The 15401-nt window shown below is 37.9% G+C and overlaps 1 protein-coding gene across 8 annotated transcripts in view; it reads left to right on the top strand.

The window, feature by feature from the left end:
- Window positions 1-15401, top strand: part of FOCAD (focadhesin) — a 341519-nt gene that overhangs the window by 305270 nt on the left and 20848 nt on the right. For all 8 annotated transcript variants that reach the window (XR_011964355.1, XR_011964354.1, XM_072596662.1 and 5 more), the window contains 6 exons: window positions 1725-1802; window positions 2750-2821; window positions 3618-3720; window positions 5263-5343; window positions 10123-10251; window positions 11873-11988. Coding sequence is in view for 6 of the 8 variants with exons in the window: in XM_072596662.1 (XP_072452763.1) it covers window positions 1725-1802; window positions 2750-2821; window positions 3618-3720; window positions 5263-5343; window positions 10123-10251; window positions 11873-11988 (579 nt within the window). In the remaining 2 variants the exon portion in view is untranslated. The remainder of the gene's footprint in view (window positions 1-1724; window positions 1803-2749; window positions 2822-3617; window positions 3721-5262; window positions 5344-10122; window positions 10252-11872; window positions 11989-15401) is intronic.

Here is a 15401-nt window from a genome sequence, read left to right as displayed (position 1 = left end):
CTTGTAGAATTTTTCCCTTTTTGAAATATCTTGGAAAGTTGATTTCTGAATGCCATTAAAATTGTGTTAGCCCAGCATGGATGTGTTCTCATATGCACATTTGATAGGGTTAGCTATTTTCCCGAATTATTCTTCTTAAGTGATGTTGCCCTTTCCTCATAGAAAATCATATATAAAGTTGGCAAAATAAAAATATGACAATTCTGTAACTGCCTGATTGACCATGAATAGATAACTCATTACAGAAACATGAGGTCTATGTCATTCCGTATCTATTTATTTTCTCCTATCTTGCTTGATCTACAAATATTCTTGAGATGAACTGGCTTAACTGATCTCACACCAGAGTTTCAGCAGCTTCCTTCCCCTTTCCTCTACTTTTTTACTCTTTATGAAGTAATACTGGTTATGATTTCTCATCAAGCACTTGTGGGATGTTTTACAGATGAACTTATGTTCTTAGCTATGTTTTTAGCTGTCATGGCTCTGCTTGTAAAGAGTGAGTATTTGCCTCTTCACTGAAAGTATCACATGGAAGATAATATCTCTGGCCAGCCCTAACTATGTTTCAGGTTCCATCATGCTGTCTTCTCACCCCCCATCCTAGATGTACACCATTAACACACATTTCCTTCCCCCATCTCCCTACCCTAGCACTAGAATAATAATCAAAACAACTTTGTCTTTTTGCTGCCAGAAACGGTGTGTTAATCAATTCCCCTATGGCTTTGTTCACCATTTTGGTGACTTGCTAAACCAAAACACAGCTCCATTCCATGGCTTGTCGATTGTAAGCTCCTTGAGCACAGGGGGTGTATCTCATCTGTATCACCAGTGCTTAGCAGAGCACTTAAGAAATGCTTTTGTACTGATTGATTCATTGCTGATGAAACTTCTAAGAAAGGGCAGTAATTTTAGTGTGTTCTTTTATCTCTTTTCCACTTTTAGAGGTGACATTTTGTTTTAAACATGTTGGGTTGTAATTTGTACTTCTATGCAGTTTCTTTTCTTCTGAATTGCTACTGAACTTGGCCCTTCCTTTCATCAGCCAATGATAGGACTTTATCTAGACAACTGATTCTGAAATCACTTTGTATTTAACTCTTTCATGTCATAGCAAGTTTTAATTTTATGATGTTCACCATGTCTGGAAATTTCCACATTTCTTTTGGAAGTTACTCTTTTTTGACTTGTGAGACTTAGTAGTCTGAAAAATCTTCAGCTTCTTCTATTTCTTAATCTGAACCATATTTCCCAGCATATATACACATATATGTGTATATATTTGCTGTTCTTCCTTTTGCTCATCTTTGTATTACAGTCACCAAATTTCAAGATATATTTTGAAAAATCTTTATCATTTTCATATTTTATCAGATTATTCCTAAGATTTTTCTACTTCATCAACTGTGACTCTAGTCCTTTGCTGAAATTAATTTTCAAGGTGTTCTATTTTCTTATACTTGCCATAATGGATTGAACATATCCTTATTATTTTAGAAAGGTTCCTACTTGATAGATGTTAACATCGTTTAGTTTGTCACTTGCTATCTTAGCCCTGATGCTTTTCTCATTAGCTGCTTATTTGTACAGTCAGGTAAGATAAGGAGCTCTCGGAATTGGGATGAAGTGAATTTCTAAAAGGATGAGTAGGTCAGATTTTAACAAATCTCAATCATTTGACTATTTTCATTCTTTGAAGTTTTTTATTATTTGATTTTTAGGGTTCTCCCACAATGCAATGCCTAGCAGCTGTTAATGGTCTGGTTGCCTTGGTTGGCTCTGAAGGTACAGTCATGCAGGTAAAACAAAAAGAAAAGGGAACATATACACATGCATCAACCATATGTTCCTCTATCAAAGAGATAATAAATGTCATCTATTTCATTTTTGAGACAGAGAAGGAGGATCTCTTTTTGAACTTCTTACTTTTAAAGGAGACCTATAGATTTGCTTATTAAGGCCATAAGGACCCAGGAAGAATGACATAGTAAACAGAGAGTCAGCCTTCTGGTCTGGAAGGCCTGGTTCAGGGCTAATCTCTGACATACATATTAGCTCTATGACTTTCTCTGGGAAGGTTCTTCAGCCTCTCAGGACCCTGGGCAACTCCAGACCTACATGTTCCCCAACAGTTACTGATGTCCATTGATAGAGGAAATCTCCTCACTTGAAAGTGCTTTACACTGGTGAAGCTAACTAATGCCCAAACTAACTAATTTAAGCTAAAAACATTTAACAAAATAATAAGGATAAATACAATCTTATTATAATATTTGAAGAAGATTCTTCTTTTCAGTTCAGTTCATGCGTCAGATGAGCGTAGCTTTCCAGAGCAGTACCGAGTGCAGTATTGCCTTATATGCCAAATTCTTGCTGTTAGAATTAATTGATTCAAGGAACTAATGAAAAAAATGTAAAATCATTCCTCATTTGGGTTTGCAAAGCTGAAATCTGATAAATTTTGGGCCAGCCTGTTAACCTAAGAAAAGGTGGTTGAATGCAAAGGACAGGAATCTTAAGAACAATCAGTGGGAAACTCCATGTCATGCTAATACTGTTCCTTTGTTATTGTCCTCTTGTCTTTATACTTGATGTTTCCCACTGGTAACTTTTCTGACATGTTAGGCTGAGTTTGGGAGCAAGAACGTATACAGAAAACATCTGCTGGCTTATCAGATGATAGTAGCTTCATCTGGACTGCCACTATTTACTCTAACCTTGCTTTAATTGTTTTTTTCATTCGCAGCTGAAATCAGAAACAATTCAGACTTCTCACATTCAAAGTCAACTTAATGAAGTAATCAGAACCATAACTCAGGTGAGAATGGGAGCTTTCTCTGACTTGAGAGTCCTCTGGGCAAGAACAGTTTTCTTCTCAGTCTACATCCTATTACCTGCAAATTTATTTTTTGTTTTTCTTTTTGCTGAAAATGTGGACTTCTTGATGTAATTGATGCAGACTTGGGGGATGTTTCAAGCTAGGTCTGCACACCTTCACTCATTTGTTATTAAACAGTCCTTTGTGCCGTCTCAGCTTTAAGCTGATGGATTTTCATTTTAGATATACTGCTTTTTTGGACTAGAGTTTTGGGGGGAAAAAACCCAAACCAAAGTCCCTCAGTGGTCATGATGTGAGGGATTGGTTCAATGTCTAACATTGTCTCTCACATACATACTTTTCTTATAGATCTAACACTGGAACCAATCCCGGGACCTCAAGGAAAAGATAACTGGATAATCAAAGAATTAAAAACCAATTAAAATCAGAAGTGACAAGTAGCTGGCATATAGATAGTTAAATCAGTTTTGATACTTTCTTCAGATGGATTGACAATGTGATAATCCCTCATTAGTGTTTGAAGGAATTTTTGAATTACAGTGATCATAATCCTGTGTGGATTTCAGTTTATTTTATTATTAATATTGGGGGGGTGCAGTATGGGGAGGAATTCATTGGCACAGAGTTCCCTTTCTGATGTTGCAATTTATTGTCTTTGTGTTCTCCATCATGGTCAAGCTATGGCTGTGATTATCAGCAGTGGCATTTTGTGAGTGTCCTTTTATTAGATATGAGTTTATAATTTGTCTCTTTAGTGAATAGTTTTTCTCTATAGGTCATCAGTTTCTCTGGAGTGATTGGACTTCAGACAAATGCAGCTTGGCTTCTTGGACATCTTCATCTATCCAGCTTGTCCTCAAGTCAGAGTAGAACATCTGGTAAGAGTAGTTCAGATTTCATAGTGTCCCCAGGTTTCATAAACTATCTACATATGGTCCTGTTTTATGTGGAATTTTTTTGTTCTAAGGAAAATAATGGGATAGATTTAAAGAGTTGGAACTCATCTGCCTTTGAGATAAAATTATGGACCTTAATTTGACAAGTCTTTCCTATTTCTAGCTTTTTTTACTGAAGGCTTACAGTTCTCATGCATTTATTTAGGCTCATCCTAGGTGGTTTTAGGTGAAGGGCTTCACTAATACATTAGGGAGTCATAACCCAACCTATGGATTATGGATTCTGGTACTGATGCATCCTCAGACTCAATTCTAAATGAATGTTGTTACTAGGAGTTAGTTTTTTAGCCTATTTCACTTCCAACATAGTAACATGTATCCTAATCAGTTAATCACTAAGTCTTTATTAAGCCTGGTACCATGTTAGGCCATCGGATCTGAGGACAAAGACAAAACAGTGATCTAGGATAACTAATGAACGCCTTTAAAATGAAAGTCCACTGTAATAAGTTTCTCCCTCTTTCATCCATTCTGCTTTGCACTAAGATTCTTTCCTTATTTCCAGGAAAACATATCTTTCTCAAAATAGTTAACCTCAGTTAACTGTGAGAATATGTCAGAAAATTTTTATAGGATTAGTGATAAAAAATGGATCTGACATTATCCACATACAACATGTAGCCTGTATCAAGTCTTTCCTTTTTTAATTAGGCTTCTTTTTTTTATATTCTAGAGAACATGTTTGACCTATAGAAAATTCAATCCTGTGCAGTGATGAATTGCAAAAGAATTTACAGCTATACCAGAGAAGGTTAGAATAGATGATTTCTAAGTTCCCTTCCAGCTCTAAATCCTGTAATCCATCTATAAAATAAAGCTACTGATGCCTTCTTTATAATGGAACTTTCCAAGTGCGTCATTCATGGCAACAAGAGAACCGTTAGGTAAAACAATTATGGGAAACTGAGAAAAAAAGAGATTAGGAGACTCCTAGGACTTTAACCAGCAGATATGTTAGTGACTTCCTATTCCAGATCAGTTGCTAGTATTGGTCTCTTAGCTGTCTATACCTTAAGAAATGAGTTGTTGCCATTGGTACAGGTTTTGCCTTCCCGTGCACAATTCAGCACGTCTCAGAGTGGCCCACTTGACAGTACTTTGAACAAAGCAGTTTAGCATCCCCTAAGAGGTCACCCTGTTGAGCTCATTGGTGGAGCGTTAAGGAGGTGTTTACTCCAGTGCACACCCTCCTCAGTGGGTTTCCAGAGCTATCCAGGCTTGGTGATTGGCAGCCTCACCGCTTCTGCCATTGTTTTAATTTGCTATCAAAGCCTAAATGATTACTTGGACATCAGTCACTTAACGTAATAGAATTAGTTGCAGCCACGGAGCATTGTGCAGAGATTAACGGCATAAACATCTCAGCTTTGTCTCTAGGTTGAGATGCAGCAGGAGATCATTATCTTTTCCTTCATTAGTCCTGCCAAGTTCACTGGCTAATTTGATGGTTTTCTGTCTCTGCAGTTCCTGCTGACTTTAGCTATTTGCCTGAGAACAGCTTTATTAGGGCAGCTGTTGACTTTATCGTTGACGGAGGAAAGAAAGGTAAGAGAGCAGATTCCTTGGTTTTTGATCTTTCTTTCTACTTATGTACCATAGTAAGTAATTGTGTTCCAAAGTGTGCCACTCCAGAACTAAACAGCATAGAGTTTCTGTGGGGTGCAATGAGTGGGGAATGGGAGGGAGGCAGAGAAATGTCTTCCCTTGCCTTAAACCCTAGACTGCTCTGCAAATCTGGGGCTGGGGGGACCTGTTGTAGATGTTACTCTTTCACTGAAAATTCTCAACAGAGATTTTTTTCTTGCCAGCTTAGTCTTGGATGCCATTTAATTGTACATTATATGTCAGGTACATTTTGTTTTGCTGGGCCTTCCTTTATAAGCAAAGTCTCTGTTGTATCCCCCACACATAATTTGTCAATCAACATGTATTTAGTGTCAGTTGTCAACTTTTATTATGTTGAAGCTATGTGTTTTAATGCTTATCCATATGTAAATGGTTTATTAAGTTCACATTTCTATCCTCTGTACTTTTTTCTGTCTGTTCATTGATTCTTGTTGTTTTGATTCTGGTTGGTGTCAGAGATTGGTTCTCTTACTTTATTCAGCAGCTGAAATAATGCCATGTAGGCTCTTAATAAATGCTTTTTAAAAAATATAGTAACGTTCCATTAAGGGCTTTGGAATAAGTTCAGTTGAATACCAACCTGGCTAAAGGATGAGTTTTATTGGGGAGAATTGCTCTCTGCACTTGACTGGACTGCTCTAGGTAAAAACAGCTCTGCATTTTTTTAAAAGAGTTAAAAAAGTCTCAGGCTTACAGGAAAATAATGTCATTTTCATATTAGAAGAAGTTCGAAGAAGCTGTCTAACCAAGTATGTGGCTTCCAGAGGTCATACCATCTTCAAGTTGAGCAGGGACCCTTAGAGGTGAACTCCCCCGTCTTCACAGCCAGCATAGGAAGCCCTCAAAGCTCAGTGGATGTCTAATGCGAACTACTTTGACATGCTTAAAAAAAATCACTTCAAATATCTGGAGATCTAGAAAACATCCTTTTTGTCCTTTCACCCTGATATGTGGCCGTTTGCTTTAATGTTTCCTGGATTAAAAAAAAGTGTTCATCATTAATGGCAGCAATGCTTAATGCCCTTAACAAAACATTATAAAAAACTAGTTTGATTATCAAGAATCTGAAACCTAGCCAAAATAGCTTCTACATTTTGTGACAAGAACACAGCTGGGGCATGGGATGTCTTCACATCTGTCTTTTTAAAGAAAAAGAATATGCATTTGCTTCTGATTTAAGTATGATGTTGACGTGAAGAATTTATTTGCAGAAGGAGGCAGAAAATTCATAAGAGCAAAAGAAGGATAAACTCTTATCCTGAGCAAATGGAATTTGCTCATTTGGGCTGCCCAAATTTACGTTGGCTTTGCAGAAGAGGATTTGCTTTCTGGATCCATTTGTAAATTCTTAGGAAATCCATAAGCCTTCGGGAGTACAGCCAAGGCACAAACCAACCTCTTTGCTCTCCTTTTTGCCGTATAACTCAGGTACAACTAAACTGGTGACTGTCTTGTACTGTGTTCTTGCAACTCATTTGAAAACAGGTACAATAAGTACTCTTTATAAAAAAAAACCAGGCATTTCACACTTATGGGTTGTGAGAGAGAGCTGCCTCCTTGTTGAAGTTGCTGACTAGATTCAGTAGAAAATCCATTCAGCCTTCCAAATTACTGATGATGACCCTAGAGGTGTGGGGGCCGTGGGAGGCTGACCTCAGCCTCAGAAGCCCATTTAAAACAAACAAAACAAAACCCTGTTCTGTGAGACTAAATGGGATGGCCAAATACAGAGGTGTGCATGCAAACCAGTGTTTTCTTCTTCAGTATGCTCAGCTCATTTGAATTTTAATAACTCCCTTCTGTAGCAGCCTTTGAATTAAAATGTCTAGATGTCACTCACTACAGCCTAGCAGGCATGTAGTAGGGAGGATGGCAACTTTGGTGAGCTGTCTTGAAGAAGAAACTCTTTTACAGGATAAAAAATACCATTCTTGCCATCAGTAGAATAGAAGAAACTATCGGGTGACTTCCTGAGCCTGTCTACTAGAAGACTGTCTACTTTTAATGTTAGTAATTTAAAGAATGAGAAGCATGTGGTAAATTATTTGCCCTATGCCAACAGCAGATGGGTTAGCAAACATTTTATTCTTTGGACAGCCAAGTTTTGGTCAATTAGTCTTTATTTTTGAAGAGGGGAACCTCTTGTGAAAGACTCAGGTTTTTATCTAGATGATCCCATCAGGACTTGAAAGCCATTTATAGTACCTGAGGTGGTGAGGAGGCCTCTTGCTTTTAGATAGGACCACATTTAAACAAGCCCACGCACAACAAAGCTACTGTTTCTAAGGACCTCCATTCAAGATTCTGAATGTTTACATGTTTTTCTCTTATCCAATGTGACTTTTTCTTTTCCTCTCTCGATATTAAAAGCCTAGTCTTTCTCCATTTTTTTTTTATTACTTAGCTGAGATGTCATCATATTTCCTCAAGGACATCACTTCGCCACACTGCATCTGTCTGACATTTTTTTTGGGAACTGGCTTAGAATTTTTAGATCATTTTATCCATACCCTATGTCACACTCATTGGGTACTCAGGCTGTCTATCCATGGATATCTATTCATTCTTGCTACATGACTAACTCACCTCTTTTTCTAGCTCCTCATTTGAAAGGGCATGAAAGGAAAAGATACTTGGTAAGCACTTACCATGTACAAACATGGAGAAAAATGGCCCATGTATTACTTCTAATATCACCTTTCTAGACCGGTAGTTGCTTCTTTAAAGGTATTCAGTGTCTGGTTATGTCATAGATCCCCATTTGAATAAAGTAGAGTTATCCAAAATATTCCTTTACTTGATAAGGTAGCACCACAGAGGTGATAGAACAAATATAGTATAATAGAAAGAGCTCTGGACTGGGAGGTGTCTGATTTAATCCTGGGGGGGGGAGTGAGAGAGAAGGTAGAAGGGAACAAGCCTTGATTATGTACCTATTCTGTACCAGATACTGTGCTAAGAAGCAAACCTGGGTGATAGTTGCTATCATCCCCATTTTACAGTTGAGGAAACTGAAGTTAAGTCACTTACCCAGGGTCATGCAACTGGGGAGTATGTGAGGCCTAATTTGAACTCTAGGCCCAGTGCTCTATACACTGCACCAACTAGCTGCCTGCAATCAACTTATTATAACCAGAGATAAGTTATTTCATCTCCCCTGTACTCCATAATGTTGAAGATGCTCTTATTTTTTTATTATTCTAGTCAAGCTCAAATGTTTTAAATAGCATTTAGTAGGATTCTGGTTCTTGCTGGTACTTATTTCTTCACACTCCTAAGCTGCCCTCTTTTCTTACCTCTTTTCCTCCTTCTTCTCAATCAAAATTTCATTGAGATTAATCCCAGCAAGGTATATGTAATGGGACTTAGGTTGCCGTACATGCCAAGTTATATAAATTTAATATTTTTGATCCAAATGCCATCCCTTTCCAGTAATAATGCTTAGTTACATGATAACATTCCTAAAATCTCCAGAGTTCTCACTTAAAATGGAGGAGTAATAAATTTCATTTATTTCAGGTGCATATTTTGATTGGCAGGTGTGCTTTTGCCTTGAAATTTTACAAACAGAAATAACTTATTCACCCAGGTCATTTCTTTATAGGAATAGAGTTAGATATATGTTGATGAGGAAGAAGAAGAACCAAGAAGTTCCACTTCTGTCCAGTTCTACCTTAGCTAAAGTTGCTGTAGGAGTCAAAGCATGCAAGAAATTTTCAGAGAAAAGCATGCAGTGACATATGCCTGGGTACAAAGTGTGCAGCTTAGACTGTTCTGACCTACTGTGCCCGTAGTTAAGTGAACAGAACAAAACCGAATCATTTGAAGAGCTGGGTAGCTGATTGACACAGTATGTATAGCACTAAGCTTGGTGTAAGAAGACCTGAGTTAAAATCTTACTTCAAACACTAACTGTGTGACTGTGGACTAGTCACTTAGTTCTGTAAGATGGGGACAGTAATAGCACCTGCCTCACAGGATTCTTAGGATGGTTAGATGAACTAACATATATAAAATGCTATGTAAATGCCCATCATCATTATTATTATTAATTATTCAGTCATGCTGCATAAAAAGGAGTTTGTCCTGGTATCCATATTAAAGAGGGAAGAGGAACTAGGCAGACCAACAGGAAGAAGTCTCCCTTAAGAGTAGGTATCTGACTTGTACAGATATATGTTCTCTTCATCTTTTCCCTTTCCCACCAAATCAGTACTTCACTCAAGTTCATTAACATGTGAATGAATGGTATGCTCAACCCTGGTGGTGAGTATATTAGAATTCCCCCTTTTCCCCCAAAAGAACTTGTTAATGTAAATGAATCTCTCTTTAGAGGAATGTGTATCAGAGGAATGACAGGAATATGTATTTTGGCTGGTGCTCTGTGACTACTCTCAGTGGCCACCAAGTTGGCCCTTTGTCTCCCAGACTGGTCCATATGTGAATACGCGTTTGCGTGGTATGGCTGCAGCTGCCTGCCACTCACTACCCTTCTTTACTTTGGATATTTCTCTGTTCCAAACTATTGTAAGGCTTGAGGTTGGGAGTGGAAGCAAGTATTGCTCAGCACAATGAAGAAACTCATAGAAGAGGTATTCTCTTCTACTTCAATTTTCTCATAGATCTCTTTGGCCATCATTGTTTTCTTTGAGGAAGTCCTTTCGTGGTGGTGACTCGTTTGTTTCTTCTCTATTATAGGTCCTGAGTCTGTTCCTCCTTCCCTTGTGAAAGTAGCAATGAAACCCATAGCAACTGTTGGAGAAAATCACCAGTACCCTCCTGTGAATTGGGCTTCCCTTCTATCCCCTCTTATGAGACTGAACTTTGGTAAATATGGGTTCAGAGTACCATTATCTACATTCCATGCAGTGTTTGACTTGGCTGGTGAAATGTGTGCTAGACCACATTGAGAGTCATTGGTGGTTTTTTAGAGCTGTTGAACTTACTCCTTTCCATTCCTGAATAGTGGTAACATGATTATTATTGTTTAAGGAATTTCACTGATTTAGGGAAGTTCTGTAATGCATTGATTCGCAAAATGTAATCCAAAGACCTCTGTGGTCCCCAAGACCCTTTTGGAGGTCTGTGAGGTTATAAAAGTACTAAGATATTTTAATTTCTAATATAGTAAATATTGATAGATATAACCCACATGAACCAAAGCTTTTGGAGGGGGGATATTTAGAGTGTAAAGTTTGAAACCTGCTTTCCCAGTGGAACTAAAACATGCTGATTGAGAGGACGCATGAAAATCCAGACCTAGTCTGTTCTCTCCAAACCAGGGACTCTTAGCCCTTTTTTGTGTCTTAGAGCCAGCCAGAGAATTTGAGAATGCTAGGCAGAATGTTGGAGTGGAGGCCACACAAAAGTTTTGTCCAAGGATGTCAAAATAAAAGTAAATTATCCATGGAGATGTTCTGTACCTGAACATGTAGATTTATGAACATTTCATTGTTTTTATTTTTCTACAAAAGCCTTTTGAGGGAAGCAAACTCACTACTATAAAAATCTTATCATGCCACAATTCTCCGAGCCATCTCTAGTTATTCTTCTAGACTTGTAGTGTCAAACTCAAATAGAAATGGATCCCTACAGGCTACATAATGACTTAGAAAACCAAATCTACATTGTCTATGTTTTATTTTTATTTATTTTATTAAGCATTTCACAATTATGTTCTAATCTAGTTCTGGTAGGAGTTTTGGAATTTTGTGAGGGGTAGAAAATTTGACACCTCTGTACTCCAGATCTTACTGTTCTTAACCTGTTTTGTGTCATGAATGGACCTCTTTGGCAGTCTAATGAAGTCTGTGGAAATCCATAAAATAAAATATACAGGATTATAAAAGAACAGATTATTTTGAAATACAGATATCAATTTAAAAACAATTCACAGACCCTAGGTTAATGGCCCCTAAATTGCACAATTATCTTTTGGTGACAGCGTTGGAATATGTCTGTTACTAGATTATTCAATTTGAGTTCTCAAATCCTGAATGAGAGCTGTTACGCTTTAGTTTAAAACAAAATTCAGAGAAATGGAAATGAGGAAACAGCTGTGTGGATGTGTGAATCTGGAGGCCGTAGTTAAGTGATTCCAGGCACAACTGAACCTTAGTGCTATGGAGTCCTTTGGTGTAGGATCAAGATGTCAAACTCCTCATGGTTTGAGGCCAACATTTCTTCATCTAGTGTCTAAGGCAATTTTGAGTTTGAGCCTCTTGATCTCATGAAATCCTTCTGGTTGGCAGGGAGACCCCTGTCAGTTATATATTGATTTGAGAATATGCTTAACATGGCTTCTTCTGCCATCCAAAAGACATCTTAGAATCATTTTAAGTGATATTCTTTATGTCTGTGGGAATTAAAATCATCTCATACGTTTAACTTGTAATGTCTTAAATTATTGGAGAAAATATTACATTAAGAGCTTTTCCTTCTCTTTTAGGTGAAGAAGTTCAGCAGTTATCCATTGAAATTATGGTAACCCAGGCACAGTCTTCTCAGAATGCAGCTATGCTGTTGGGGATGTGGGTAGTACCACCACTGATCCACAGTCTGAGTGTATGTAGTAAATAAGAATTTGGGTCCTATTAAAGAACCTACTTCCTTTTCTAAAGAATTTCCAAAGTTTGCATTTGACAGGCATAGCTTAAAAAAAAAAATCAGAGGGTCCTCTATTCCCACATATTAGGTAACAGTTGGAAAATGATTGATTGATTGATTGACTCTAGATCTCCAACATGTAAAATATTATTATCCTAATTTTACAGCTGAAGAGACTGATGCTCACTCGGGTGATTGTGTGTGTGTGTGTGTGTGTGTGTGTGTGTGTGTGTGTGTGTGTGTGTGTGTGTGTGTGTGTGTGTGTGTGTGTGTGTGTGTGTGTGTGTGTGTGTGTGTGTGTGTGTGTGTGTGTGTGTGTGTGTGTGTGTGTGTGTGTGTGTGTGTGTGTGTGTGTGTGTGTGTGTGTGTGTTGCCAAGAATGACAACCAATCTTCTGACTCCAAGAATAGTACTTGTTCTTTCCACATGCCTCCTTGCTGTGGGGTGTATATTGCAGTCATATATGTGTCCCTAATGCATTATGTATTCTCTTAGGTATTTGCATTGATAGTCACCAAAGGAAATACTTCAGTGCATCTTTATTTATAAAAAAACAGAATTATACGTATTTTACAACTAATTATAAAATTTCCTGTTTCTGTAAAATACTGGTCAGATATTATTAAAAACAAATTAATGAATGAATGAAAATGGCACTAAACACTGTGCTAGGGGCTGGGAATACAAATTCAAAATGGTGCAGGCTTACCCTCAGAAGCTTCCATTTTCCAGTAATGGCCAATTCCTCAGCTGTAAGGGCATGGTGGCCAGGAAAGGGAGCATCGATCTGAAAATGTACAGGGATTGTAAGTGAAGCCCTTGGGCACTTGACCGTCAGTAATAATGGTGGTATGGATTTGATTAACCAAGAGTTAGAGGTAGAAAGTTGGTTGGGACCAAAGCAGGGGATATTATGTGCCTTCTGTATCAGAGGAGATGGCAAAATAGCCCAGTAAGCTTCAGTTTCCTGGTAGATGGCTGAACGGGATGCTGAGGATGCTTTGGCTCCTTTCTTGCCCAAAGTAGATTCACTCACCCACCTACTCACCCATCAGTTAGGGCAGATTAGCTATGTGGCATAGTTCCAAAACTAGTAGAAGTCGGGAGTAGGGGCATTGTCTCTGGAGAGTTGATCTGTAGGTAGGTAGAAGACAGCAGAGAGAAAACAAACAGGAAGATGCTCAGGGAGGCCCTGGTTTTCCAATGGATGCTGGAACATGAGGTATGGCCTGAGGCCTTGATTCTGTCTTTCCACAGCAAGTCAGAGAATTTTACATTTGAAAAGAAATGTCTTCTTATAAATTTATAGATTCCACTGAATATGCTAGAGGCCTTCTTCACTTTCTTTTGACATTGTGAGGGCATTAGTGAACCATTCTGCCTGCTCACTTGTCATCCCTTGCCATGTGAACAAGCCCATCTTTTCTTCCTATCATACATTTCCTTGATGACACCTTTTACTCCTGTTCTTTTTTGAAGTTCCTTATTGGTCCTATGTGGTAGCCTCCCAGCACCTACCATTACCTTTCCATTGTGCAGAGTGATAGTGATCCTAAATTCTTCAGAGACTGGTGTATTCCATTTCTTGTTACCCTGCAGCGCTGGTAAATTGCTCAATATGGAGAACATGTGCCTTTGTAAGGAATGGCAAAATAGTTTCCAAGGAACCTAGGTAGAATTTGTCTGAACTGACACAGAGTTAAGTGAGCAGAACAACAGAACAGTTTATACAATAACAATACTGTTTTAAAAAATGTTTTTTAAACTTAAGAACTCTGCTCAGCGCAACAATCGACCACAGAAGACCATTGGTGAAGGATGCTGCTCATCTCCTTTCAGAGAAGTAGTGGAGCAGAATAAGACCTAAAGATCATGGGAATTTGTTTTGTTTGATACTATGCATATGTGTTAGAAGGGTCTTGTATTTCTTTATTTCCCCCCACCCCCACCCCACCCCTCCCAATTGAGAGAGGTTTCCAAGGTGGGAAAGAGAGTAATTGAAATTGTTTTTTTTAAATGTACAGATGAGAACAGTATAAAGGCTGGAAAGAAACAGATAAGCAGTATAGCTTTTCAAGCTAATGTTGAATTTATCATAAACTTATTAAGAAAAGAAAGCTGTATGTAGTTGAGATTTCTAAATTTGTATACACTCTTTTCCTAATGTACTTTGTATATATAGAAATAGTCGTTTTATTTGGTGTCTAAATTCAGAACTTTAAAAAACTTGAAAACAACACCACCACCAAATATCCGTGAGAAACTTGGGGAGCAGAGGGGGTCGTTAAAGGAGCTTTGTAATTTCCTGAAAGCAGTCCAACCTACTCATTCTGTCCCAATTCTATATGTACTGATAGATTCTTTAGACTTTATCTGAAAATGCATGGTATAATCTGGGCTACATTCTTTATCTGCTCATACGTACCTTCTTGTGGGGGTAGTAAGCACCAACGCTGCTCAGCACCTCTAACTAATAAGAGGTCCTGCGGTGTCCCAGGGCTTGCTGCATTCAGTGCACAGTCATTTGTAGGATGACTTCACTATCCACAAAGAAAGCCTCTTCAATATGAATTTTACACTGAATCTCTTAAATTCAATGGCAAATATCTTAGATAAGCATATATCTCCCTGTTTTCTTCCTCATCTGAAGATCACTGAACAGGGTTATTTCTGTCATTATATCTTTAATTGTGCCATTAGATCTTTTCTGTAATTATGTCTTCTAAAAAATTTCTGTCTTTATATCTTTTAAGGAATTTTGAACAGCTTTGATGGATGGCGGACACTTTAGAAAAGAGCACTTAGAGCAAGTAGCATTACTGCTACTGAATCCAATGGTTTTTCATAATCAATGAATAGTAACCACAGTGATACTTATGTTTTCTGCTTTTTTCAGTAAATTTAAAAAATGTTAAGATGTGATTCAGGTTTTACTTTTTTTCCTACTAATATCCTCATCAACAGTACCTTCAGTTTCTGTATGGATAGTCTGAAAACTTTTGTGTCACTGGTAGAGTAGGAATGTCGTACAGTAATTACTAGTGTTTTCTTAGTTGTCTTTTTTTCCTAAGATCTAAGATTTCTTTTCCATACCTTTGGTGTGTTCCCTTATTTCCTGTACCTCCCATCCTGCAGTTGATCCTTGAGTGTTTTCACAGTCTCCTGTAGCACAGATCTCTTTTATATATACTTGCTCAGGTTCAACTGTTCTTTCCATCTTCTCTGTCATGATATTTCTTCATTCCCTATATACACATTCAGGCCTGTAAAGTTAGGTTATGGTTCCACTGTCCATGATGGTGAAATCAATTTGTTATAGAAGTCATTACATATCTCTTCCACCTTTCTGTTTTTTATCTTTCAGTTTTCAT

The sequence above is a fragment of the Notamacropus eugenii genome, chromosome 3, assembly GCF_028372415.1.
Source record: "Notamacropus eugenii isolate mMacEug1 chromosome 3, mMacEug1.pri_v2, whole genome shotgun sequence".
Lineage (NCBI taxonomy): Eukaryota > Metazoa > Chordata > Mammalia > Diprotodontia > Macropodidae > Notamacropus > Notamacropus eugenii.
Note: the sequence above shows the minus strand (reverse complement) of the source record. Positions and strands in the feature narration are given on the sequence as shown.